General features: G+C 38.9%; 3 protein-coding genes across 8 annotated transcripts in view; 2 read left to right on the top strand and 1 right to left on the bottom strand.

Annotated features, from left to right (window-relative positions):
* The window catches only part of LOC120798534 (piezo-type mechanosensitive ion channel component 2), a 92,189-nt gene extending 84,886 nt beyond the window's left edge, over positions 1-7,303 (top strand). For 4 of the 6 annotated variants that reach the window (XM_040142873.1, XM_040142875.1, XM_040142874.1 and 1 more), the window contains 6 exons: positions 253-345; positions 1,126-1,295; positions 1,510-1,629; positions 3,086-3,165; positions 3,822-4,029; positions 4,823-7,303. In XM_040142873.1, coding sequence (XP_039998807.1) covers positions 253-345; positions 1,126-1,295; positions 1,510-1,629; positions 3,086-3,165; positions 3,822-4,029; positions 4,823-5,075 — 924 coding nt within the window. In that variant the 3' untranslated portion in view covers positions 5,076-7,303. The remainder of the gene's footprint in view (positions 1-252; positions 346-1,125; positions 1,296-1,509; positions 1,630-3,085; positions 3,166-3,821; positions 4,030-4,822) is intronic. The other 2 variants (XM_040142872.1, XM_040142871.1) reach the window with 1 other exon arrangement.
* Positions 7,304-8,072: 769 nt separating this feature from the next.
* On the bottom strand, positions 8,073-14,300 carry napgb (N-ethylmaleimide-sensitive factor attachment protein, gamma b). The gene is made up of 12 exons (XM_040142876.1): positions 14,153-14,300; positions 13,850-13,917; positions 13,670-13,754; positions 13,573-13,590; positions 13,441-13,471; positions 13,228-13,337; positions 12,806-12,872; positions 12,645-12,715; positions 12,337-12,415; positions 10,613-10,692; positions 10,286-10,415; positions 8,073-8,411 (listed from the first exon to the last, which is right to left on the bottom strand). The coding sequence occupies exons 1-12, from the start codon at positions 14,206-14,208 to the stop codon at positions 8,271-8,273; spliced, it is 936 nt and encodes a 311-aa protein (XP_039998810.1). The 5' UTR covers positions 14,209-14,300; the 3' UTR covers positions 8,073-8,270.
* A 1,991-nt stretch (positions 14,301-16,291) lies between these two features.
* Positions 16,292-25,854, top strand: rab12 (RAB12, member RAS oncogene family). Its single transcript, XM_040143879.1, has 6 exons — positions 16,292-16,517; positions 17,567-17,627; positions 21,595-21,733; positions 22,829-22,918; positions 23,291-23,395; positions 25,698-25,854. Exons 1-6 carry the CDS (start codon positions 16,292-16,294, stop codon positions 25,803-25,805), a joined length of 729 nt encoding a protein of 242 aa, XP_039999813.1. The 3' UTR covers positions 25,806-25,854.
* Positions 25,855-26,703: the final 849 nt, after the last annotated feature.

Raw genomic sequence — 26,703 nt, 5'->3', positions numbered from 1 at the left:
CAAAGACCGAACAGAAACAAAGAGAGACTAAAGAGATGCTCTGCCCAAAGCCAAAGCCTTTTAACGTGAAAAGAAAATTATGCCTCTTTTGATTAGAGTAGTGAGCTTTTTTTGACAGATTGAGTGCAATTACTAAACCTCGTTCTGCAGAAACAAAAACGTAGATCAGTTTCTCCAGTAACAAAACTGGAGAAACAAGTGTATTCAGACTTAACAAGACTTTCTTTTTTTTTTTTCTTCTTCATCTCACAGCCCATCTTCACCATGAGTGCTCAGCAAAAACAACTGCAGAATGTGACGGCAGCCGAATTCGAAAAATTTACCAAGAGATATTTTGGTGATGACGTAAGTACAACAAATACAATACAAATGACCTTTGTTGTGATCTTCCGATAGAAACTCAAAAATTCCCAGATGTATGATTGATGTACAATCAATGTACAATGTGTCAGTGTGTTTAAAATGCTTTTATAATTTACTGTGGTTAAAAAGAGGAGTGGAGATTACACGGATAGCATCAAACAAGAGAAGTGTTTCCATTAGGGTTTGACGACCACAGAGTTTTAGACCAGGCAGTAAATACACACCAGAGAAGATAATTCAGGGGATGACCAAAGGTATTAAAATTCAGGTAGACATGAATGTCTCTACCAAATTTCATGGCCTTCCATCTAATAGTTGTTGGAGTCACCAAAAGTCAGGAGGTCACCAAAGTTATTGGAATTAATTCTGAGTGTCTGCCCGAACTTTTGTGCCCATTCATCAAGTAGATGTTTAGATATTTCTCAGGATAAGCGAAAACTTTGACCTGTTTGTGGCGCTAGAGTTAAAGTCAGGCGATCGCCGAAGGCAGTAGGATTCATCCTATGGAGACTATGGATTTCTTTACAAACTTTCATCCAATAGTCGTTGAGATATTGCAGTCTGGGCCGAGGTGGTGGACGACCAACCAACGGGCAGTGCAATCCTTAGAGCCACACCTGCTGGATAAAACTAACATACATTTTGGCTTTACAACAGATATCTCTGAATAATTTTACCACGACTTATCAATGTAAAATGGTTCAGTGAGATTCTGTTCTGTTCTTACTATGTGTTACTGGGTGGTTTTTGTGTTGGGGTTAGGAAGCCTTGCAGTGGCTGGAGGGCTACATGCCAGAGGACCTGATCATCGCTGAGCTGAAAGGCAGCTCCAACTCTCTGTGGACCATCAGTCCACCCAGCAGAAAAAACCTGATAGAAATGTTGGGATCCGCTGAGGACTTCCCCATCACTGTGTCCTGGTCTGTGCAAAGGTACGCAACGACGAAATACCTGTATCACGTATACCTGTATCTAACTATGTAACAGTTAGTCGTGGTGATGGTGGTGACGATCTACAGTCAGGTCTGTATCTGGGCAAAATCAGTTGATCACATCATATAAAAAAGAGTTAATATTTCAAATGAAAATGTCGCACGCTTACGGTCAGCTAATTTCACTATGTTTTTCCTCTTGTTGTGATCTCAGAAACCTCAGTCGCGGTGCCAAGGCCGAAACAGCGTCTGGAAAACGAGTGACGTCTCTAGACCAAAAAACGAAGGAGGAGCTGATAATGCTCCTAAAGGGGACAGCGAGCAGCTCACACGTGTGAGTATCAGCTGCGTTCGTGTGTGATAATGTATGAATATACTGTGCATACTTCAGTATGAAATTATGTTTGTATCTCAGTTCTGAGGGTGTGATAAGACATTTTAAACGCAGAAAAAGATTTTCAACAGGCACGTAAATTATAGTTTGTAGAGAAATGATCATGCGAAAAATTATTTAGTTTAAGCAATTTAATTTACTTTTATTTACTTTATTTGACGTGGTACTAAGATGTATGTAGATTATTAGTCAGTATTAATATCTCATGGTGGTAAATCAGTCTGTTAAAAAAGTGCTGCGAGCTTAAGGAATAGTTTGACACCTTTTATTCACTGCTTGCTGAGAGTTAGATGTGAAGAAACATACTACTCCTGTCTGAGCGTTAAGCATGGAGCTGGTGCCAGGTAGCAACTAGCTTAGTTTAGCATGAAGGCTGGAAGCGGGGGGGAAACGGCTAGCCTGGACAAACAGAATGTATCAAAACAATCATTTGTGATCTTAGGTCAGTGGTTCCTAACCTTTTTTGTCAGACATACCTCATTTCCCCCTCAGAGGAACTCAAGGAACCCTTCACTGACACAATTCTTTTCAGCCATTATACATTAGTTTTAGCTAAATTTTTATGCACTGTTTGTCCACTCTTAGCTAACTTTTAACTCTTTATCCATTATTTTGTGCCATTAACAATTTATCTATTAGTTTTAGGTATTTCTACTGTTTATCCACTACATTTACCTTTAGTTAACTATTCCAACTGTAGCATTACTTTTAGCTATTTTATAATTCAACTGTTAATTATGTTCTTAAGCTTACTATTTATCTATTATTCATTCATTATGATTAGCTAACTGTCTCTGTGTGCTTGCTTACTAGTCTCCACAGGCTTTGACCATGTTCAATGTTACAGTTGACTCAATATTTGGATAAATTTCTATCTATTTTTTTTTTTCTTTCTTAAATTAGTTCAGCTAATTCACAGTGTTTCCACATACCCCTGGCAAATGCAAAAAAATGCCCCCTCAAGTACAAGTATTCCTGGTTGTAAATTGCTGTTTTAGGGGAGTTGCAATGTGTTAGATACAGCATATATTGATCAGTGAGCTTTTGAGGTATATCCAAAGGTATATTTCCTCGTGTTTCCGGTCTGTATGCTGGGCTAAGTTCCTGGCTCCAGCTCCATACTTAACGCACGTACATGAGTGGTATCAGTCTTCACATCTCTCATCTTTTGGAACTACTTTTTGAACACGACGGACAAGTTTTCTTGCAGTGAATATAAAACCCGTACTTTGATAGGATAAAGTACGAGAGTTTACTCCAGTATACTATAATATCAGACCCGGAGTCTGTCTTTTCACAGAGATATACTAGCTTTTTATCTCTTTCACAGTTGTGCTCCGACATATTGAGAAATTAAGTGACACAAACTGCAGTAACAGCCTCTTTTCCTCTGCAGGACCCTAACAAATATCTTCCCTCGTTACATTCGAGCCCCCAGTGACTCAGATGCCAAGCCTGTCGAGCAGCTTTACGAAGGTTAATACTACCATCTTTATTACTCTATAGATTGGACTGACTTTGACTTTTGTGTAGTTGTTATTTGATTTGGTGACAGCAAAGTTATATTAGGAGCCTCTATTTTAAGTGGAAATTCCACTTTTCAATAAATTAACACCTGTTCTTAAAGTTCTTGTATACAAATATAAAGTCCTGAGTTTTCTTTGTACATTAAATTAAAGCCACTGTGTTTTGGAGCTGTAACATTTCTGTCAGTGCTACCCCAGTGGCACTATGAAAAAAGTGGCCGGTGTCAGATAAGAAATAACACCACTACAAACAAAAACCTGTGCCATCAGAATAATCTGAAAGATTTTTAATATTACATAACATTTTACACATGGGGGGCTTACAGAACAATTGCTTTTAAAATATGGCAGACATTATTGATACATAATTTTTAGTAATAAAGTAGAAGTCTTTATTTTCTTTTCCTCTGAATTTTCCCATTGATATTTATTGATATTTTGTTAAGTTTCTCCGTTTACTGACAATGTTGTAATACTGATGATGGGAGAGTTTTTGTAATTGTTGTAAAAGTATTCAGTTTACTCCAAAGTCTGACATTGCTTGCATTTTTATCAGTTTTATTCTGATTAAAATAACTAGCCTAATGTCATCCCTCACCTTTGTAGATGAAAAGATGATGGACATAAACGTGACCTTGATGCGAGCTCAGAATGTCTCAAATCAGACCCAGGAATGGTGGATCGTCAACCAGACAAAGTTTGGCCCAATAGAAAAGAGGAGTCAAAAACACAAGCATGAAGCAGGAGGTCTGGAGATCTACGTATTCAGCGACCAGGTCAGCCCGCCCAGTTTGGGCTTCCTGGCTGGATACGGGTAAGTGCTGATTAAAAAACACTGTGGACACTCTCGTTTGGTGTGTACCTAAAACAGTAATTTCAAAACAAACACATTTCTCCAACACGGAATTATGTTTTATATATTTTTTGTACTTTTTCTAATCTTTGCTTTTCAATATTTCATGATTACTGGTATTTTCTAAGTGCTAAACAAAGGCCATGACCTGGATGACTGAGAAGCTTAACAGACACATGAATACTGGTTAGTTTTAGATTACCAGGCCACTACAAAGTATTTGCGACTACGTGACACATGTACACGTTTTTATTCACACATGTGACGCCAGAGTAAATTTTTGAGCAGAGACGGGGGTTACGATCCCCACTATATACAACCACCTGTTACCACGTGACTGAAATCACATACTAAAGTCATATGATGACAAGTGAGCAAACTCCATACTGCTCATGAAAGCCGTGACATGACTGAAAGCGCCATGGAATTTCCAGTGAGTAGAACTTGTGCTAAGAATTTTTTGTCATACTGGTATTTCAAGCTCATCCTTTTAGGTCTGTGGGCAGATAACATTATGAAAAGTAAAAAAAAAAAAAAAAAAAAAATCAAATAAATCTGTAAATGTAAATAAGAAACTTAACTTTGACCTGTTGGACGCACTAGATAAGTGAGAGGATCACCAAAGTAGTTTGGATTCATCCTCTGGGAACCATGAATGTCTACAAAATTACATTCAGCCTATCCAACAGTTCCTGAGATACTTTAAACGGGTTATAAGGAATCTGAAAACTGTTCCTTCATCTTTTCTTTCTAGAATCATGGGCCTGTACGCCTCGGTGGTTCTGGTCATCGGCAAGTTTGTGCGCGAGTTCTTCAGCGGTATTTCCCATACCATCATGTTCGAGGAGCTGCCCAACGTGGACCGCATCCTCAAGTTGTGCACCGACATCTTCCTGGTCCGAGAGACGGGGGAGCTGGACCTGGAGGAGGACATGTATGCCAAACTCATCTTCCTCTACCGCTCGCCAGAAACTATGATCAAGTGGACCCGGGAGAAAACTCAGTGAAACTCAGTGAGGGGGACGTTAAATTATTAAGGCAAGTCAGAGCTTTTTCGGAGACGCTGGGTGGTCACTCCGTTGGTAGGAGCCACTGTTTAAGCCCATTTACCAGCTGAGGGAGCACAAAGCAGCTGAGGACCAACTCCATCCTCCTCAGCTGAGCTATGATGGCAGTGATAGTGTTAAGTGCACACAAAAACACTTTTTTGGGTTATGAACTGGTATTTTTTTTTAATTTTTATTCCTAACTGATGAAAAACAGCAACAAGTAGTCATATTATTAACAATTGAGCACAAATTTGTCGGTGCTTTTATTTATCTCGCGAAACCTGGCTCAGTTTGGCATTCTGTGGATAAAATAAGCAGCTGGTGTTCAGTTGGACATGTAGGATCTTTTCGGACACTTTTCCTAAGATGTAAAAACTCTTATCCCTAATGTAAAGGTAAATTTTTAAACCCGCCCCCGCTCTCCATGCCTGTCGTCTTACATTTTCATAATCGTTCAGCAGGAGGAGAGAAGCTCAAACAGAATGCAGCATTTCTCTTTAAGGGCTTCCCACCAACAAAGAAGTGCACGATAACGACCACATGAGCACAATCTCATATTTTCTCCAGCTGGAACACTTTGATTGGGGGACTGTGCAATATTGAGCTCCTGTTTCTCCACGTTGTTTAAGGATGTGGACCGAAAGAAAACGCCGGTTCTGACAGAAGACACATGAACATAGCCCCATCTTTTTTTTTTCTTTTTTTTTTAAATGTCAGAGGCCACATGGGGGCCTCTACAGAGAACATGCAGAAAACATAATCAGACAATCTTTACTCGCCTTATTTTGTTTGTATGAGAAGAACTGAAACTCTTATCAACTACATATCTTTCTCAGGAAGAGCTGTTTTCACAGATATTCATTGTATGAATTACATGTTACAATATATGTAGGCTTTGATGGATTTAAAAGAAAATGAGATTGTAGAAAAATGGAGAACTATTTAAATGGCATGAAATTTAATGTGGATGTTGTTCAGATGGACTGATAGTGAGTATGTTTACTGCACAGTGACACAGTTTAAGGCTTTATTAAGAGAGTGCATTTATTGCTGTGGACTTTTTTCCTCACAGAGAATGAAATTAATTGCCAATCATCCATGTTTTGAATCATCTGCGGGTTGGCTAGAGTTGAAACCAGCAGAGGGCTGTTTCTGAATCAGGGTAACGTGTATTAGGTGGTCGACTCTTGCACATCACTTGTGAACCTCTTGCTGTTTTTAACATTCACACTCATGAATAACTGTGGCGCCCACAGCTGTGCATTCAGTCATCAAGGAAAAAATAAGAAGGGACAAAGAAGATTCCTCACATAAAGGGCTGAAACATGGAGCCCTTTGGTCCAAACTATGCATTAGAGGACACTGTAGCATGAAAGAGAAACTTCATTATTAATTTTCATTACATGTACATTCAAGTTTAAGGGAACAGGACATGGGGAAAGAAATGTGAAATTGTACCTGTATGTTAAGGCAATGTGGTATGATAGAGGTCCAGAGATCTGCAAATAAAACATCTGGAAAGGTGTTGAGTTTTTGTATTCAACTGCTGTTTGCTTGTGGAAGCAGACTGTGAGCAGGTAGAGGATCTGTGTGTTGGTCAACAGTGTTTCAAAAGGATTTTGATGGACAAGACTAAGTCAAAACCTAGTATATGGCTGGACTGCCCTTTATATGTTTGCTTCTTTCCTACTGTCTACTGTGCTCACATATACAGTATTTCAATACAGCGGAATTCCTAATAGAGCTGAAACGTGGCCAAATCCAGGTTTGATCATGATAATGCACAGAAGCATTGCAGCCATTCAGAATGGGAGGGCATCACAAAAGTAGCATGAATGTGTGCACATTCAATATCGCTTAACAGGGAGAGAGCATTAGCCTCAGCAAAGATAAAATAGGTCTTAGGAAGCTACACAGTCGGAGGTCATTTTGGTGCAGACGTCTGCAGCCGCTCTAGGTCTCACTGATATGGAAAATCTGTCTAACTCATTTAAAAAAAATGTACAGAAACCGTAAAATGCCACACAACGGAAATGTTTATTGATGTATGTGCAAAGTTTGGAGATATGCTTTTGAGGAATATACAAGAAGTGGGCAACGGCACAAATAAAAATGTAAACAATCCCTTTATTACTTTTAATGATATTAGGATATTTTTATTTAAAAATAAAAACTTATATTTTTAATTTATATTCAATTGATCTTGTCCTTATAGGGGGCTTCTCGCATTTATAGTATGAGCGATACGATAAATGACAAATACACAAATTCAGCATTAAAAATGAAATCAATAGGCAAAGTGTACTGGAAAACATCACTGCAATGTCCCTTTTTCATGTTTTAGTCACTTTAATTTAGGACTGTACTATGGAAATGTTAACTAAGACACAGCCATGATCATTTTTTTTATTTTAAAGGGTGGCTCACACACACCTCGAGGTAGACAAATGAAAACAGTCTACAACTGGCTGCAAGCTGCGTCATCATGAGGTGTACGGTTCTTTTAACTTTCTTGAATAGCCTGAATGAGAGCTTTTGTTCCAAGACAATGGTGTGAATAATTTTTAAGCATTAATATTCACATATTCATCAGAGCATTGATTCTGATTTACCATTAAATTTTTCCAAACATGCACTAACAGGCTGATTGCATACTGTTCCAGTACATTTTCAGAAGGCCGCAGCCATCAATACTGAATAATTTAACTTAGTACAAATAAACACCTATACATTGATCAACTTATTATAGTACTTCTGATTTTGATATACCTATAGTAACCTACACACAAACAATAACAGCAAAATTTACAGCTTCACAGAGACAAGAAATAATAGAACATTTACATACAACAGGCTTTCATACATTATTGAACATTGAACAATGTTTTTTCATCACACTGAGGATCCACCTCAAAGAAACACAAATTAAAAGGCTGTTTAAACTCGACCCTTCTGCAACACCTACTGTAACTGTTGGGGATTTTAATTTGCTTTTTTTTTTTTTTTGTTATAACTTTTTGCACAGTAAAGATCAAACAAGCCGCCTGTTTGGGCTTCAGAGCTTGAGGATTTCTCGGGGTTTTTTAACTCATATGCAGAGTGTGTAGTGGTGGAGCAGCAGATGGGTAGAGTGGCCACTCTGGAGGCTGAAGGCTAACACAGCCCGCCCTCATAATCATCCTCCTCTTCAGCAGCAGCTGGTGCACCACCAGCGCCACCCTGTGGAGCAGCCGCGGCCTTCTTCTTCTTCCCTCCTCCTCCGGGTACCCTCAGGGAAATGGCCAGCTTGGCGTACTGTTAGGCAGCAGAGATTAAATGTCATCTGATCTCGGATTTAACGGCCCTAATAACTTATCTTCCCAATCAGCTTCTTACTGTGAATGCCTGGGTCCTACATGAAGACAAAATTTTCTGTAACAGAACAGTTTTGGTTATCCATATGAGAGATTTTGGCATTTCTGCATTTGTCATTGAACTGAACTGCCAAATTCTAATGAGAGTTGTAGGGTTGCTTGCTCGTGTTTCCGGGCCACTGCTCATCAAATCTGATCAAATCAGACCCACACAGTCCCGATGAAGCAGATTAGCTAAATGTTGAGTGTTAAACTCTTCGCATATAATAACTACAGCCCCATTCAGACTGGATTTATTTCTCAAGGGGAGATGGGATGATTTTAACATTACCTGCACTTGTCAGAAATTTTAATTCTGTACGGAGCGTGAATAGCTGTATGCAAAAGTGTGGGCAAATGACATATTTTGTTGCTTTTTGAAAAGAAGTAAATACAGGCCCTGCAGCTAACAGACATTAGAAAATCAGCCTTTCTTCAAATGCCAATGCACTGTTACTTTTTATTTCACGAAAACTCTGTGGGTAGATCTTAAAAATGCTGTGCCTGCAAGACAAGTAAAATATCTCCAAGCTTGAAGTGATCTGCAGGAAGAGTGGGTGAAAATTCCTAAATCAAAAACAGAAAGACACTTAGCTGGCTGCAGAAAGTGTTTGGAAACTGTGATATCTGCCAAAGGGGGGTTACTAAGTATTGACTTAGTAAGGTTCCCAAACTTTTGTACATACCACTAATACTGTTTAATGTAGACATTTAAAAGTTAAAAGGGTCACAGTGCATTAAAATTTGAAAAAAAGAAAAGCTCATGTTTTATTGTCTGTTTTGTGCGGGATTTGAATGTACTTCTTTTAACTCAAAAAAAAAAAAAAAAAAATCAAATAACTATGTAATTTGCCCAAACTGCAATCACAGTGGATAATTTTTCACTCCCATCCCAGTCTCAATTACAGCTGCAATTACCTATTGTTTTTCGGCAAACACGCTGGTCCTCCTGTAATTTTTTCCATGGGAAGAGCTGCTTTTTAAAAAATCTCAACAGTGTGAAATTTGACTTTTGTGTGAAAATCGGATAAACAGAAACACGCTAACACTAGCATATAGGCCTATTTGGGAGCTAATATGACGACTGGAAAAATAAATAAATAAATAAAGCCATCGTGAGAGCAAAACCCTGTAAAAGCTCAGCAAATGTTCTATCATAAGGTCAGCTACAGGTAGGCACTGCTATTCCCTTTTGGCTTTGTCCTGCTGAATGTCCATGTCTACAGACCACAACCTGTAATTTCACCATGGTTAAAACGCTGGAACAAATTGCAGAGCACACTGAAGAATTCATCTCCCAACTTCTCCCTATAAAGTTAATTCTGTCTGAACGGGGCTTAAGTAAGTTTTTTTTCCCCAAACTTTATAATGTTACAGAGAAAAACTTCAAGTTTGAAACCATGTTTCCAGGGGCTTTAACGTTCTCTCTGAATAAATAAATACACAAGATAATAAACAAATTAAAATAGTGTTATTACCATCATTTTGGTTGAGAGCAAAAAATACAGTTTGTCATGAAACGAAAAGAAAAAAGCAGACACTGCTTGTTTAAAGAACTCCAATTAAGCACACGATAAATATAGTAAATAGTGTCATAGTAAAAAAAAAACGCTTTACATAAAATAATTTAAGCTTAATATCATCTAATATAAACTTAAGTGCATTATGAGACGGAAGCCAAATGCGTGACACACTGTTGGCTAAATAAGAGGCACTTTAAAAAAAAATGAAAACATAAACTACACTTATCCGTAATTATGTGTTAGCAGTACTCACATCATTGTCCATGTACTTCAGTAAAGGTGAGTTGCACACGCGGTAGACCTGGTCCTCGTCCTGCTCGTCGTAGCCCTGCAGCAGTGTCTCCATGGCAACACAATCCTCACTTCCACTGTAGCCAGGCAAACTAAACAAAGTCACAAGAGACCCAAGCCATAATAAAATTTTAATTTTCTCCCTTTTTTTTGTTTGTTTGTTTGTATTAGATCAACTTTTACTGGCGATGAGTTTCCTGTAAAGCTTGCTCAAGGAAACGTTGGCTCCTCGTAGTAGCAGTGGGCCCTGCGTTAGAGATGGTAATGAAACATACTTGAATTCTCATACCTGTAACTTTCTCTGACACATTTATCAGCTGCTACGAAGTCCCCTCTGTGAAGATGAATCAGCACTTGGGCAGTTGTTTTCTAAAGAATGAGAACAACACACCAACATAGGTTCCATTAATATGTCTTGTTCTCAGCTGACTTATAAATATGTTCTCTTCTGTATTGTCTCCGTCTGTACAAGGTCAGAGGTCAGGGCCCTTTAACATTTGTTTGGGACTGTGTCTTGCTCAATGACACTTCAAGCAAAAGGATTTGGACCATGTGCTCTGGCTGATGGTCTTTCTCCCTGTTTAATACTTCAGCCTACTGCTCTCTGACATTTTTTCTTTTTACTATTGTTAACACTTTCTCTAAAAAGACCGAAGCTAACTATTCATTTATCCTACCAAAAGTATTTGCTATGTGGCCGACTGGTTTCATTTGATGACATATTCCCTCATTACAAAAAACTGACTTGGCCATTGAAGACTATTCCATTTCTTTGCCTTGAGAAGCTCTTTGGTTGCTTTCACAGTATGTTTTGGGTCATTATCAATCTGTACTGTGAAGCACCATCTGTCTTTTTTTCTGTGTTTTGCAGCATTTGTCTGAATCTGAGCAGATAGCATAGCCCTATACACTTCAGAAATCCTGCTACTTCTCTCAGCAGTCACATCATCAATAGACACCAGTGACCTGGTTCCATCGGCAGCCATATATGCCCATGACATAACACTGCCTCCACCATGTTTAACAGAGGATGTGGTATGCTTTGGCTCATGAGCCGTTCCTTTCCCTCCCCATACTCTTCTGTTCCCATCATTCTGGTGGAAGTTGATCTTGGTTTCAGCTGTCCAGAAAATCTTGTTCCAGAACAGGACAGGCTTTTTTAGATGTTTTCTGGCAGAGTCTAATCTGGCCTTTCTGTTCCTTAATGTTACCAGTGGTTTACACCTTGTGGTAAACCCCTCTTTATGTATATTCATCAAGGTGTTTCCTGATTGTAGACTTTGACAATGACATGCTTGTCTCCTTGAGAGCTTTCTTGACATGGCTAGATGTTGTGAAGGGTTTTTCTTCACCAGGGAATGAATTCTGTGATCAACCACTTTAGTTGTCTTCAGTGGTCTTCCAGGTTTTTTGGTCTTGCTGAGCTCACGAGTGCATTCCTTCTTTTTAAGAATGTACCAAATTGTTGATTTGGCTACTCCTTAAGTTTCTGCCATCTGCCTGATAGCTTTCTTTTGTTTTTTCAGCCTAATGATGGTCTCCCTCATTTCCATTGAAATGTAAATTTAACACTTGGAATCAACTCCAGACCTTTTATATGCTTAATTTGTCATGAAATAATGAGGGATCAGGCCACACCTGGCCATGAAACTGATCAATTCTCAATTGTCCAAATACTTCTGAACCTTGGAAAATGAGAGACTATGTATAAAAATTACTTAACAGTTAATACAATATTTTTGTTAAACCCCTTTGAATTTAAGCTGAAAGTCTACAATTTTATTACATCTTGATGGCTTTGTTTCAGATCCACTGTGGTGGTATACAGAGGCAAAATAAGAAAACCTGTGTCATTGTCCAAATACTTATGGACCCAATTGTATATGGTATAACCTCCTGAGAAACCATAACATTGTTTACTCTGGAAATTAAATTCTACCTGACTGTAGTAACACATTAAGTTTTGATTAACATGCATGGAGAAATTAATGACCTAAAAACAAGGTAACCCACCTTGAAGCACATGGGGAAGTTCTCAATCTCTTTATACATGTTCTTCTCTTTCTGCAGAGCAACTGCTGCTTCATCCAACCTGGTTAGAAAGATGAGAACAGAATGAGGATTGAGGAAGAGTAGGTACTGCAGTTCAACATGATTACATGTGGGAGAATCCAAATATCCGAAATGAAATACTTATTACTACACTTATTAATATTTATTACTGTTGAACAATTGACAATGTTTAATCAAAAACCACCACCTGCAATTTGGCAGCACAGGTGATTAATGTCATTTCCCACCCACCCCCTCATTTCCTTCACCTTTTTAACCTGACCAGAAGTCTGGAGGCTTTGCCCAGCAGTTCAACAGCCTGACGCAGACGGTCCTCATTCTACAGACAGAAAACAAGGATGTATGAACTAAATGAAATAAAATCAACAACAGTAAAATGATTCAGTTATTGTCAGCAACTCAGTGTTACCTCAAACACACCGGCTGCCTTCTGATACAGATCCACGGCTTTCTCCAGGTTTATAGGCTCGATCAGTCTGGGTTAAAAAAAGTGTTTTAGTTTTAGGAAAATCCACTCAGTGCTTCTTTTCAGTGACATAATTTTCATTAGGGCTGAAAGATAATAGTGCCATATAATATTACGACATTCCAAGTAGAATAACAAGCACTTAAATAAGAAATGCATGAGTAACAATGTGAATAGGAATTCTCAAACTATTCTCAAAACTGAAAACTCAGATCAAATCCATACAATTAAGTGTATAGCCAAAGAATGTCTAATCATAATAAACAAATCTGTTGGTTGCTTGTTATGTTAACAGCTGAGGGATTTCAGTTTGATCCAATGTCTCCAAAATGCCTTAAGTGTGAAATATAAGGTATTGTTTTTACTTTCCAGCCCTGTCCAGAGCCATTGCAGCAGTGTCAGGAGTCCCATTCTCCATGTACATCATACAGGCTTTCTCTATGTACTGGATGGCCTCTGGCATCTTCTTTTGTTCCTGTTGCAGTGAGGACGCAGTCAAGTCACACTTCTGCTGCAGACACATTACCTCCATCTACTTGATGTTAATGACGTCAGCATTAAACTGTGGCTGCACTCACCTTCATCATCATACCTGCCTGTTCAATAGCCCTGTGGAAAGAGAAGAAGGAGTTGGCAAAAAAAAAAAAAAAAAATACATTTTTTATGTTTTCTCCTGACTTAATACCGGGGTTATAAAACAAGACACTTACTTTGCAGCATGAAAAAGCCTGAAGGGCACGTTAAGGAAATGAGAAAACAAAACAACAGTGATTTCACAGGACTGTGGAGAGACTAAATAGAGGATACGCCTTGTTTTCGGTGTGATATTCAGCCTCCTTCAGGTAAGCATCCTTTGCCTGGTCATACTGTTTGGCATTCTTGAAGCACACGGCTGAAAGCAAGACACAGGCAGTTAGCAGTCAGTAAAATCTGTGGTGTCTGTTTAAGGTTTAGATTACAGTTAAGAATAATACTGATTTAGGTTACCTGCTTTGGCGTATTCTGATGCAGCACTGTCATAATCAGGCTTCCACTTTGTCAGACTTGTCTTTAAGCTACACAAACATATAATGATGTGCAAATTATAGACGACGGAAGCCGAAAGAATCATCTACATTATACGTTTACTGTCAATTCACAGTACATGACAAAATAGTGGCTAATGTGTTGTCTATGCGGCATAATCTTTCTGGTGAAAATGCCATAGTGGCCTTATAGCTAGCTAACATGAGTAGAGAAACAAACTGGTTTTCTTACCAAGAAATAAACGGGATTTTCGTCGTAACTCACCATTTCTCCGCTTTAGCTATGTGCTCATGAGCTTCGTTTATCTTCTGCGCAGCCATGCTGTTAATTAAATCGATGGGCTACAGAGAATTTGTTGTCGATAAATCGCTGTAGATGTTCCTGTCTCGATGTTTGGATTAATATGAACTCCTCCTCGGCCGCAACGTCATGCGATGTCGCAGGTTACGGGCGCCGGCGAGGGGCAAAAAGAAAAAAGAAAAAACATCGACAACGCGAATAATCTGGTTGGAGAGGAACATTTTCTCAGTTTAAGAATAAATGCATATCAGTTCCCAAGAGGTGCAGCAGGAGGGGACTGTATTATCCCACTGAAAAAAATGTGCTTTTAGTCAGCGTATTCCCTGTTAAACCTGCACAAGAATGGCGCACATATTATGGTGGACAGAGTCTAGCTAGAGCCCATTTAAAAAGTTCACCCAACTCATTGATTTAAGTTTTTGAATAAATAATACTAGCCTATTAACAAACTTCCCAGCATGCATTGTTTGAGAGTTACAACTCTCCAGAGACTGTTAATTTTTTGAACTTCGAAGAAAACTCACATTATATAAACTTGCTGTGTCTTTAATAGCCTACATGCCGAGGTGAGTCATGGTTGTTTCTTTTCATAACAATAAAAACAATGCTAACCACAAAGAAGGTTAGTAGTCACTGGGAGAAGCCTCACATGTTGTCTTTGTACTGACTCTGGGGCAAAATGGCTTCAACAGCTGCAGCTGGCACCGTGTTGTCCATATTTATATTAACATTAATATCCCCCTTTCCATTTCTTTTTATTATTTGTATTAGTTGCTTCTGTGTTGTATGTTTTTAAATAGTACCTGAAAATGTAGAATAACAGTGTCCTGCATTATGTTTTTCGCTAATGTCAATATTCTGTCAATATATTTTAGATCATTGCTCTGCATGCTTGTACATGATCTAAATGCATTTGTAATTTTAATCTTATATCCTTTTTCTATTTTTAGGGTAAGTTTGTAACATCTGTCAAAGGGACTAAAGACAAAAAATGGCCTCTTGGTTAAGTCTGGGGCATTTACATTTTATTAATGTGCACTGTCCCTGTTAAATAAACCAATGAATATATTAAATTATTTAATGTGTAAAATTTGTGGCACAGTTTCAAGTGTCAAAATGAATGTGAGGGACACATGTATACTCAGAATAGTTAACAAGCAAGGATTATTTGGACCTCATTACCTACAAACCCAAATACATCGCACTGAGTCTGAAAAATTAGCTTGATACAAAAGTCATCACAAAAAATCTGGATCACCAGCCGGGCAAAGTGGGCAACTGCCACGTGGTCTCAGAACTCCAGGAGCCCAGGAGCAAGGCTTGCTGTGTGTCAACTGATTTGTGATAATTTCATTAATATTCTGTTTGGGAATCAGTGATGGAAAATCACCAAGTACATTTACTCAAGTGCTGTATTCAAGTACAGTTTTAAGATATACCTGACTACTTGTGCTTGTCATCTATTTCCATGCTATACTACTTTATAGTTTTACACCACCACATTTCAGAGTCAATACACTGGTCTTTTTACTCCTTTCCATTTATTTGACAGCCAAAGTTATTTTTATTTTAGTTTTTTCAGGAGTTTATAAAAATCCGCTAAAATCCCGCAATCCCCTTACAACTTTCTTTCTGCCGACCTCCAGTGGCTTAACCTCTCACTTTGCTGCGGTGATGCACAGGTGTACTCCAGGACATGTTTAAAACTTAAGCGCAGCACTTGAGTAAATGTACTGTAGTAAATGTAATGTAGTTACTTTCTACCACCGTTTAAAACTAAGTCAGAGAGCTTGCTAATTCTACACAGCTCTTCTGGGAAATATAAAAGTAAGTGACTGAATAAATACATACTGCCGACCAAAATTAAAAATAAAATCTGATACGAGTTTGCGGCGGAAACGGAAGTGTGTTACAGCGTGGTTAATGACGTCATGGCGGCTCCGGTGTCTAATGGCTGAACAACAACAACTGTCGGCGAGCGACAAACTTTCGCAAACTTCCACAGATACGAAAGAAAGTTGGAAATAGCACGTTGTTTCGGTTGTGTAACAGTTTAGGCCTGTTTGTCTGTTTTTTTGTGTTTTCACAAATGTGGAATTACTGATGGATCCGAGATATGATATACCGCGGAGGGCCGCCGGTGTTGGCGGGGGCTCCGGGAACTCGTCCCCCGCTCTGGGGGCTCAGTCGCGCCGCAGGAAGATGCCTCCAAGACCCGCTGATTTTAAACTTCAGATTATCATTATTGGCTCCCGTGGTGTTGGTAAAACCAGCCTCATGGAGCGATATACAGACGACACTTTCTGCGAAGCTTGCAAGTCGACAGTAGGTGAGGACAGGAGGCGTTCACGGGACTTGTTCTTGTCAACTTTTTTAATGACATACAGTAGGGCTCCGTCTACTTACTGGACGGAAGATACTTAACCGCCACGGGGTGGACGTTTTAAACATGCAGCCCGCATACTTTACTGTGGAATGGGACTGAATAGAGGTTACGCTGCCAGCTGTAGCTGGCTAATTTAAGCTAACTGCAACAACAACACTGTTCAAGCTAACAAAACTATCAGCGATGTGACTGTGTTGCTATGAAGTGTTTTTCTGCTTTCCACACACACGTTTGAGATTTGAAATAGTCTTTGGGTGGGTGTTGCGTATTTTAGCGCCAGTATTTATTTTATTTTATTTTATTTTATTTGCAAAGTTGGAACAGAAAAGCTGCACAAACATAGTTGTAAACAAGAAGTTCAGCATTGCAAACTTTGACTATCACAGGCTCAAACTGTGATAAATGATAGTTTAAACATAAACGTCAAGATGCTGCCACCTTAATACACATGACGTCTGTTGATATGTGGAATTGGGTAAACAGTCCTGTGACCACTACAGCAGCCAGCCATAGTGTCCAATCCCAAAATAGTTGCACACAGGCAGCTGCTATGGCAGAGCTCCATTTTGTGCCCTGTCATTCCTGTGACACAGCTCGCAGGTTGTGTGAGCCGTGCGTCACCAATAGTGTGCTCCTTTGATCACGGACACCACACAGGGAATAGTCTGGCTGAAAATGTTGTCCTGTGTTTTAATGGAAGATTTTCTAGGATCATTCACAGCTTTTATAAGTATGACACAAGTATGAGTGACTGCTTTACTCATTGTTTTGCAGATACCAAGCCGAGGAAAACCGACCGTGCTTAAATAAAAACATAATTTAACCAGACACAAGGCTTTAATGCAAAGAAAGGGAAGACAGTTTTCTTCATACGGCTTGATGTAAAACCAACCAATACACTAAATGAAATTGTACCTGCATAGAGGTAAAACAACACGGGAAATGTTGGTACGTGTACGCGTTCACATGTGTGTTTTGGCTTCCCCTCATAGGAGTTGACTTCAAAATCAAGACAGTTGAGCTGAGAGGAAAGAAGATCAGATTACAGATATGGTAAGTAATTGGAAAGAAGTTTCCAGTTCCTTTACTCCTCTGCATGGTGCATTTCCTCCTCCCGTCCTATCATGGAGCGTTTCCTCTGTCCTATCATGCTGCATACTGCTCTAACTAAAAACGACTGGTGATTTTCAGCTTTGTATAGGAGGTGAGGTATGTACAAAAAGAAATAACTTAAAGTTGTTAATAATGATAAAATACAGTAAAATAATAAAAACTTGCAAAACATGAAAACATTTTTTTTTTTTTTTTAAATCAACTATTAACATTGAACGTTTTTATCCAAAGAGAATGTTGCTCCAGTGGGAATCGAATCTAGGTTTTAACCTCTACCTATGGAGCAACAAGGGATCATGCTCATCACACTCTCACATGTTGTTGTCTAAACAACAGTCGCAGTAGCTTTGGTGACAACAGATGATGGTGTATTTGTTATCTTTACACGTTGTGTTTTTCCCAAGATTTTCTGTGATGACTTACAAGTGAACACCTATATGTAAAAACACAGGAAACTTACACTTAGTTGCCAGTTTATTAGGTACACCTAGCTAAAACTAATGTAGTATAATACCTATTAACCGTCCTTCATTAATGACTACCTTCATGAAGGTTATAGTATTTGTTTTTTGTCCACCCCATTTATATCAATGAGGGTAGGCTAAAAACAGAAAAACCTCTCTGTATAACACAATACAGTTCAACAGCACCACAGACTACATGCTCCAGCTGAATCAACACCAATCTAAAACGGTTTCAACTAAAACTGAACATTATAAACTTCATGAAGGGAGGATTTGTTGCAGGACTGTTGTATTGGACTCCATGACAAACTCAGTTTATTTTTAAAAGGAAAACCAAGGCCCAGGGACAAAACACTCTGCTAGTACTGCAGAGACTATGTTCAAACACTGGCAGCGGTACCTGCGACTTGGTTATGCCTTTAAACCAGCACAGCAGGTTTGTGGGAGGGAAGCTGTTGACGGATTATGTACTTGTTGCTGCATTAGCATTTTCTACTTGTCGGCCGCAGCGTTTATACAGAGGCAAATGGAAACTGAGGTGGAGAGTGTGAATCTGTATGTGTCTTGCCCTCCCACTGAAACCCCTGGCAGGTTTGCCAGAATTACCATGTATATTAAAGGAATCACATGGTTGTCTGCACCCAAATTTAAATATTTAAGTAGTATACACTGACACACCTGCAGAACCGAAAGTGCTAATGAGTAGTAGTAATTTGATTTTGAATTTATTACGATCAGATTTCTCTGAAAGTTTTGTTGCAATAATACTAATAAGAGACACTAAGAAAAAAAAATCCTCCTTTTGTTACAGTATCCACATCAATCAATTAGTGATGGATGTTTAATACCTTAAAATGTCAGTTAGTGGTTGTATGGCAACTGTTTACTGCAGACATACAGTGTTGTTGTTGCTTGATTATCAGGCTGAATTGCCTCTTCGTTTCATTTTATTATTCTAATATATTGTTTAAATTGCTGAAAAACTCAGACATGTGTGCAGCAATTCAGAGGTCTGGAACCAGGCTAGTATTATTGCTCAAATAGACCACCAGTGAGGGGGATGATGTTATTTGATTTTTTTCTTCTACTTGTGTCTTGTGACTTCATTACATTTAAAAAAAATCTGGTTTTCTTGTCCAACGATTGAAGAACTGATTAACATGCCACAAATAACTAGGGCTGTAGTCAACCAAAGAAAATCTTGGTTGACGAATATCATACCTGCTCTTCAACTATTCGATTGGTCGCGACAGGAAAAAAATCTCTGTTGTCTCTAGATTAAATAAATTGGCCACGGTGCAATGAGTGCACTCTACCTGGCAGCCTTGTTGGCCTAAATGAATTAATAATAAACATAAAAAGCTAGTATTTGTAGCATTTAAAATAATTTTAACCTATTTATTTTATGTTGAAATGATAATAACAGACTCAGAGCTGACCAGTGTGAACCTACCCAAAAAAAAGAACTATATAAACTGGTGATCCCAGCATAAGAACTAATGTGGAATACACCCTCAAAGCCTTAAACGTTAAACACGAAAGTTGACGGAGCATCCTAACGCAGACAGGTTAGCCTACTGTTTTTAGATGATAAGCCATGTTGGTTGTTGAGCTGTGATACGCAAACTGCTGTTTGCAAAGTTTACACTCGACTTTTTGGTCATCTTTTTTAACAAAATGCAGCCAGTTAGTTTGGAGCTGACTTTGAATAAACGTTCATAAACATTAAATAAGTTAGACCTAGCAGTCTCCGTTAGGTTGGGCGAGTTAAAGTTTTGACCCCCCCTCCCCAACTCGTTTGCACTGGTAGTTTGTCCCTCCTGCTGCTGCCGTAAATAATGGTGGTATGAAATGAAAGTGACGCCGGTGATTGTCCAACCAATGAAAATTTGATCAGATGAGCATATCGACCAGTTGACTGGGAGACTACAGCCCTACAAATTAGTCAGGAAAGCTTTTTGCTGACTGAGTATCTGCCTTTGTGTGACAGTGTTGGGCTAAAATGTGGGAACTCCATTGCTTATTTCACTAACACATCTGACTTCTTCACTAACACCCCGTCCACCCTCCCACCTCCACATCACGTCTTCCAACTTTCCACGTCCCGCTTTTTTTTCCCCCGCTCCTCTGCCTGTCCTCGACCTGTCCGATCCGGAAGGCCGTCCTCAGTGTGTCTTGTCTCTCACGTTGAACTGCTCGCATCAAGCTCCATCACTGCCGCGCCCTGCCTTACCTAACCCTGCCATTGTGCTGCTGTGTCTCTGTCCGCTCTCCTGCTCATAAGCCTGACTGTGACTCAAAGGGGGAACAGGGAGAGACTAGCTGGCTGAAGGTACAGTAACACTGCACTGTGAGTGGAGCTCAAACTGCTTGTCATGCTACTAAACCAGACTCAGATGATCAGATGAATCATAGCATAAACTAAAAAATACCAACACATACATTTATAAATATCTTTGTACCTTTACATTTCGTTAATGAAGAGTTAATTTCCAAAGATACACATATTTAGTTTGAGTAAATCTAATTTCAAGTGTCTGTAATTCTTATTGCTCAACCTGTAATAGCTGTCATTGCTTTTAAAAAGACCATCATTTTAATTTTAAGTCGATGGTAATACTTTTAGCATTTATAAGCACTAAACATTTGATGAATGGTTTACAACAAACTGTAATGTAGCTGTAATTGACATTTTGAAATGTCTATTAATGCAGGATTTTCAACAACTATACAGTAACTTCTCCTATGAAAAGATATTTTATATAATTACAACTGTGTTTTACTATATTCTCATTAATTGTCTGTATATATATATATCAGCCTCGAATCATGGGTGCCTACAGGAGGCATTATACTTTTTGACAAATACATTAATAAACACTTATGTCTGCTTACAGCTACATTATTGTGTGTTCCAAGCCATTTTCTCAAATGTTTATATACTGCTAATAAATGCTAAATAGGGCAGGTTCAACTAAAGTGTTACAGAGGTGATACTTCTTTCATAACTGCGTGTGAGATGTCATCTTTCCTCAGATTACCTCATTCTGGAACAAAAGTCGTCTGATTTTATATTTTTCTTAGCTAGATACAAGATGATGATGTGGATGTGTGAAGTATTTACAATTTCATCAATGTTAATTATTAAAATTACATTGTTAAAATGTAGGTAAAAGCTGATTCTTCTCTCCCTATTTGTTGTTTAATCTTAAATAAGTGGTCAAGTTTACTAACCTATAATAAAAATACATTTTCTTTTTTTTTTAAAATAAGAGCCTATTAGTCATATTCATCCTTGCTGAATGAAAAAAACCTTAAATCAGTCAATCAGTATTTTGGTATTCCAAAATTATCGGATACACTGCTGTGACTGGCTTGAATAGATAAAGATAGATAAAGCCTTTGTTATTTTATTTATATTGGGTTTGATTTCTTACATCCAGGGACACTGCTGGCCAGGAGAGGTTCAACAGCATCACATCAGCCTACTACAGAGGCGCCAAGGGAATAGTGCTAGTGTATGATATCACGAAGCAGGAGACCTTTGACGACCTTCCCAAATGGATGAAAATGATAGACAAGGTAAACAAAACCTCTGGACAGTTACATTTTTCTTAAACATCTCATTCGATGAAATATGCCTTTTCTTTCTTGTCCTTGGGTGTGTTCCTCTGCTATTATTATATGTCAAACATGTCAGACCGCACCGTTTTCTCTTGTACAGTGACCAAACCATTCCTTGGGTTCTGCCATGCACCTGATGTTTACATAAAGATTGAATCCAATAAAAGTGCCGACCCATCCAAACCTCCCCCGATATTCACCCTTCAGTTCTGCCTTTTTCTTCAAATTCATTAGCGCTGGCAGCCGTTACATGAGCTGTGGGTGTTTTTTAAGGTGTCACTTTGCAGAAACGCTTTTCCATTATAGCCTGCCTGATACTGCATTTGTGAGGCTGATACTGGAATTGCTATTTGAGAGTTTAGAAACTCTGATAATGATACATCAGCCCATATTACATTTCTTTACACAGCCGGTAACATCAATAAACGTTTTTCATAGGGTTTTAACATTTAACTATTGAAAAATAAACTGGTCAAACCTGTCTGTTGGACAAACTGTAGAATGATGACGCTGTTTCAAAAATTATCTTTGGCATATCTGTACTTTCATTTCTTGTTATTTATCGGCTGATATATACACTAATAGCGATTATATCTGTAGTGAGCTAATTTCAATTCAGTGGTTGGCCTGAATCAGTAACAGTCATTTTATGTTGACAATAATATTTAATAATCATTGCAAGTCCCACCTTAGCATCATGCAGACATGGATCAAACTGTGTCCTCGTAGCTCTTTCATTGCCGCAGCCCTTGCACTGTAGCTTTATAGGTAAATTCGCCAGAAACTTACTTTTAAGTTCCAAGTTTCAAAAAAATTTGTTGTAACCTTGCCAAATCAGACTGAATGAAATTGTTGACAAAACCATGTGTAAGAAAATGTTTTTTTTTTTTTTAAGAATAACAACCTCTGTGCCTGTAGTTGCTGGACTATACATCCAGTTTTCATGGTGTCAGTACGCTGAACAGATTTCATTGCAGTGATGTATGACTTTTATGGAATGGGAGGCTGATTATTCCCTGATGTGTCTCCTCTCTGCTCTTTGTTTTGTGTCAGTACGCCTCAGAGGAAGCAGAGCTTCTCCTGGTCGGTAACAAGCTGGACTGCGAGACCGATCGTATCATCTCCAGACAGCAGGGAGAGAGGGTATGTTCAACACGCAGCTGCACTCTTTCACCATACCACAGAACCACATCTTTATTTTCTACACATTTGAACAGATCAGAGTATCTAGAAGAAGACACGGTTGTACATACAATAGATGTACTGTCATGAAGTATCTGCAAAACATTTTGAAGGTTCAGTCACACACTTTAGCAGGGAAATAAGGCAGATAGATACTTAATAGAGAAAACATTATGCTGTCATAAGGCACATGGGCTTTGTTTGCTTCAAAGACACACTGATTCGCTCCCTCAGAAACTGTGCTGTGTCTTTCAGGCTAATTTTTGCCCCTATGAAATGATGCAGTTGTACTTGGCTGGCTCTGTGCTAATTTCACACTTTTTTGTGTTACAGTTTGCCTCTCGAATAAGTGGAATGCGCTTCTGCGAAGCTAGTGCCAAGGATAACTTTAATGTGGATGAAATCTTCCTGAAGCTTGTGGATGATATTCTTAGCAAGGTCAGTGTGCCATAATTTCCAGTAATTTTTCCGTAAAATCGACATTGAAGCGGCATTGGATTTGATGTTTTGACTAAAATAAGCCACCTGTGGTTATTCGAGTTGCACCTGGTAAAACAGTCTGCTCCTTCCCGCCGTCTTCAGTAGTATAATTACATTTCATACAATCTGTCTAAATGAAAAGTAGATTCGACACGGTCTTAACTCCTCTAAATACAACAGCTTCTGTAACAATTATTGAATTTTCATCAGTTAAGGGTTTTATCACACCTGTAGTTTAGGTTCATTTGGTCCTGAAAAAGGACGAAATGAACTAAAAGGAGTAAACACATCGTCACACACATCATACAGATTGACAGGTAACTCATTCATTGGATTTTACGGTCGATTGGACGTACGACTCAAAACAAAATAGTTGCAGGCGGAGATAATAATTATGTGGTCAATGTGTTTCACGCAGTTTTTAATGAGGCACAGCCAAAATACACAGAGTAGGGCACAAGCACAACACAACTCTTTTTAACCTATTTTATTTTTAAATATGATGCCCTAATATATCCAGGTTAGAATGAGGAAACAGATTATAAGCCCTTTTCTATAAACAGCTTTCATAATTATCCATTCTGATGGGACTACATTATTTGAAATGATATGATTTGCAATATTGTAATTCTATTTCTTTTTTCTTTTAATGATATTATTGTTCTGATGTCATTGTGGTAGTTATTTCATTATGTTTTGCAATATTGCAGTTTTTGGTGTATCGTTTATAAAGAGTACCAGGTGTAAACAATCTATCTTTACTGTTTCCGCCCTGACAAAGACCCGTGAGGTTTTAACTAATACGCCTGACTAAATAAAGGCTTTTAATGCTTCTCCCTTCCTTGCTCTGCCTGTAAGTACCTGAAGAATTTTTTTTGTTTTTTTTCTTCACACCTCAGTTTCAACAGCTTTTCACTTTCTGATGTATTAGGGAAAGTCTTTGCGTTCACGTATCAACGAGCATATGTTATACCACTGTCAGCAGACTGTCAGCAGATTGATTTAATAGTAGTATAGCTTTTGAATCCATGCTTAAAATCTCATATCTACTATAAGATCCTGTGGTTTGTCCGTTTTGTTTCGACAGAAAAAAAAAGCTGCACCAGAGTCCATTTGGAAGCAGATCGAGACCCTCCTTTATAGGCAGTCTCAGTCCTTCTGTTGAGTCTGCACCAGAGTTCAATTGACAGCTTTCACACCAGCCCAAAATCACCAAACAGGCAAAAGCACCAGAGTTAGTTTGAACCGAACCAAACAGATTACGTGTGAAATATGGCTGCAACTAACAATCATTTTAATTGCCGATTAATCTGCGGATTATTTTCTTGATTAATTGTTTGGTCTGTTAAATGTGAGAAGATAATGAAAAATATCCATAACATGCGTGACATCATCAGATTTCTTATTTTGTCAGACCAACAGTCCAAAACCCCAAAAATCTTTCATTTACAGTAATTGCCTTTCCACCAAAAGTTCCGGGATCTTTAATTTCGCAAGAACTTATGTCCAGGAACATTCCCAGGGCTTAAAGATCCTCCAGTGCATTGTGGTTTGCATTTCCACAGCAGGGCCAAAGCCCCGGGAAGATTGAGCAAATTACTCCGCTGACCTATCAAAAGCACGACGGTTGCCTTTCACGCACATTTGTAAGCGCATGTAATGTCGTTCTCTGCAAAAACAAAGCAAAAACAAGCACAACAATGCTGCAGAAAACGCTAGAATACTTGACCTGTCAGCGATGCTCAGCGCTGCAAGCCCCACATCGAAAGCTCCTGAACCTTCAGAAAGTAGTGCCCCCCAAGCAGGGACTTTTTTTCGGGTAAAACAAAATCCCAGTGGATCCCAGTCCCAGTGGAAATGGACCTAATGATGGTAAACAGAAAAAAGCAGCAAAAGCGGTCACTGGAGAAGCTGGGGCTAGAAGAATATTTGGCATTTTTCGCTTAAAAAATTTCTGGAAAATGTATTCCAAATTGTCGCTAATCAAGTATTTGACGAATCGCTGCAGCTTTATTGTGAAAGCATCCTTTGGTTATACTGATACAATTCACTTCTTTAATTGAACTATCCATTGTACGTACATTGTACCTATATCGCTCTTGTTCTGCCTACGCTATTTGTTGGAAGAGTTTACTCGCCTCTTACATAGTGACACTTAATCAACCACTCAATAAGTGTCCGCTGTCTACAAATTCAACATATTAACCCTGTGTTTTCTGATTTGTTTTTTTTGTTTTTTTCTTTGTTCCTGCTAAAACAGATGCCTCTGGAAGTTCCCAACAAGGAGCTTTCCAACAGTGTCCTGTCTCTGCAGCCTGAACCGGAAGTGCCTCCGGAGTTGCCCCCACCTCGCATGCGCTGTTGCTGAGAGTCAGAGTGGTCCCCCATCCTTCGCACACACACACACACACACACACACACACACACGCACACACACACACACACACACATACAGAAACACACACACACACACACACACACACACACACACACACACACACACACACACACACACACACACACAGAAACACACAGGACGCACATAGAGCGCACACTCAGCTCACAAATGCAGAGCACCAATCTGGCCACCGGGGGGCAGGACACAGCAGCGGATTGGAATTATTGACTACTGCTGTCAAAACGCATGGACTCTCTTTAACAACCAGTATTATCTTCCTGTTCCTTCTCCTGTTTTGTAACCGTACACTATGACATGTGCCACACTAACACTTAGGCCTGGTGAATCACCCACTTTCTACCACCTTTCTGTCTACACTTGACCCAGACTACCTCATTCCTCGGACCGTTAGGCTAGCTGTGCCCCACAGGTGCCTTTTAGGTAGAGAGCCCTCTGGTAGCAGTTGCACATTTTCTATGGAGGGGGATTATTGAGGGGCCTTGCAGCTTGTTTTCTTCCTGTTTTCTTTTGTCATCACACATACTGTACACTAAATTTAAACATTGTCTGAGTTGCCCTGACAGTCTGTTATCTCTGCATTTTCTAGCTCACAGAAAAGGGATAACAATATCTCATGTTTATTCAGCTTAGGTTAAATTCTGGGTCTGGTACAGTAGTTTTTTTATTCTTATTAATAGGTATTATTACCAAGTGATGAGTTGACTTGAGGTAAACAAAAGCACATGATGTAAATATGGTGTGTTGCTGTAATGACTGGACAAGGTGCGGATTTTTGTGGCCAGCAGTAGGTGATTGTGTGGTGGTGATCATATCAGTTTGTATTCCTTTGCCTTAAAGTATTAAAATG

The sequence above is a fragment of the Xiphias gladius genome, chromosome 14, assembly GCF_016859285.1.
Source record: "Xiphias gladius isolate SHS-SW01 ecotype Sanya breed wild chromosome 14, ASM1685928v1, whole genome shotgun sequence".
NCBI lineage: Eukaryota > Metazoa > Chordata > Actinopteri > Istiophoriformes > Xiphiidae > Xiphias > Xiphias gladius.
Note: the sequence above shows the minus strand (reverse complement) of the source record. Positions and strands in the feature narration are given on the sequence as shown.

Bases quoted from the DNA above. Each gene is read 5' to 3' on its own strand.
- napgb (XM_040142876.1), bottom strand. From the start codon at position 14,208: ATGGCTGCGCAGAAGATAAACGAAGCTCATGAGCACATAGCTAAAGCG. The intron at 13,918-14,152 runs GTGAGTTACGAC...ATGTTTGTGTAG, and splicing joins ATAGCTAAAGCGGAGAAATG to CTTAAAGACAAGTCTGACAA. The intron at 12,873-13,227 runs GTAAAAACAATA...TTTTTAACCCAG, and splicing joins GCTCTGGACAGGGCTGGAAA to ACTGATCGAGCCTATAAACC.
- rab12 (XM_040143879.1), top strand. From the start codon at position 16,292: ATGGATCCGAGATATGATATACCGCGGAGGGCCGCCGGTGTTGGCGGG. The intron at 17,628-21,594 runs GTAAGTAATTGG...TCTTACATCCAG, and splicing joins AAGATCAGATTACAGATATG to GGACACTGCTGGCCAGGAGA. The intron at 23,396-25,697 runs GTCAGTGTGCCA...CTGCTAAAACAG, and splicing joins TGGATGATATTCTTAGCAAG to ATGCCTCTGGAAGTTCCCAA.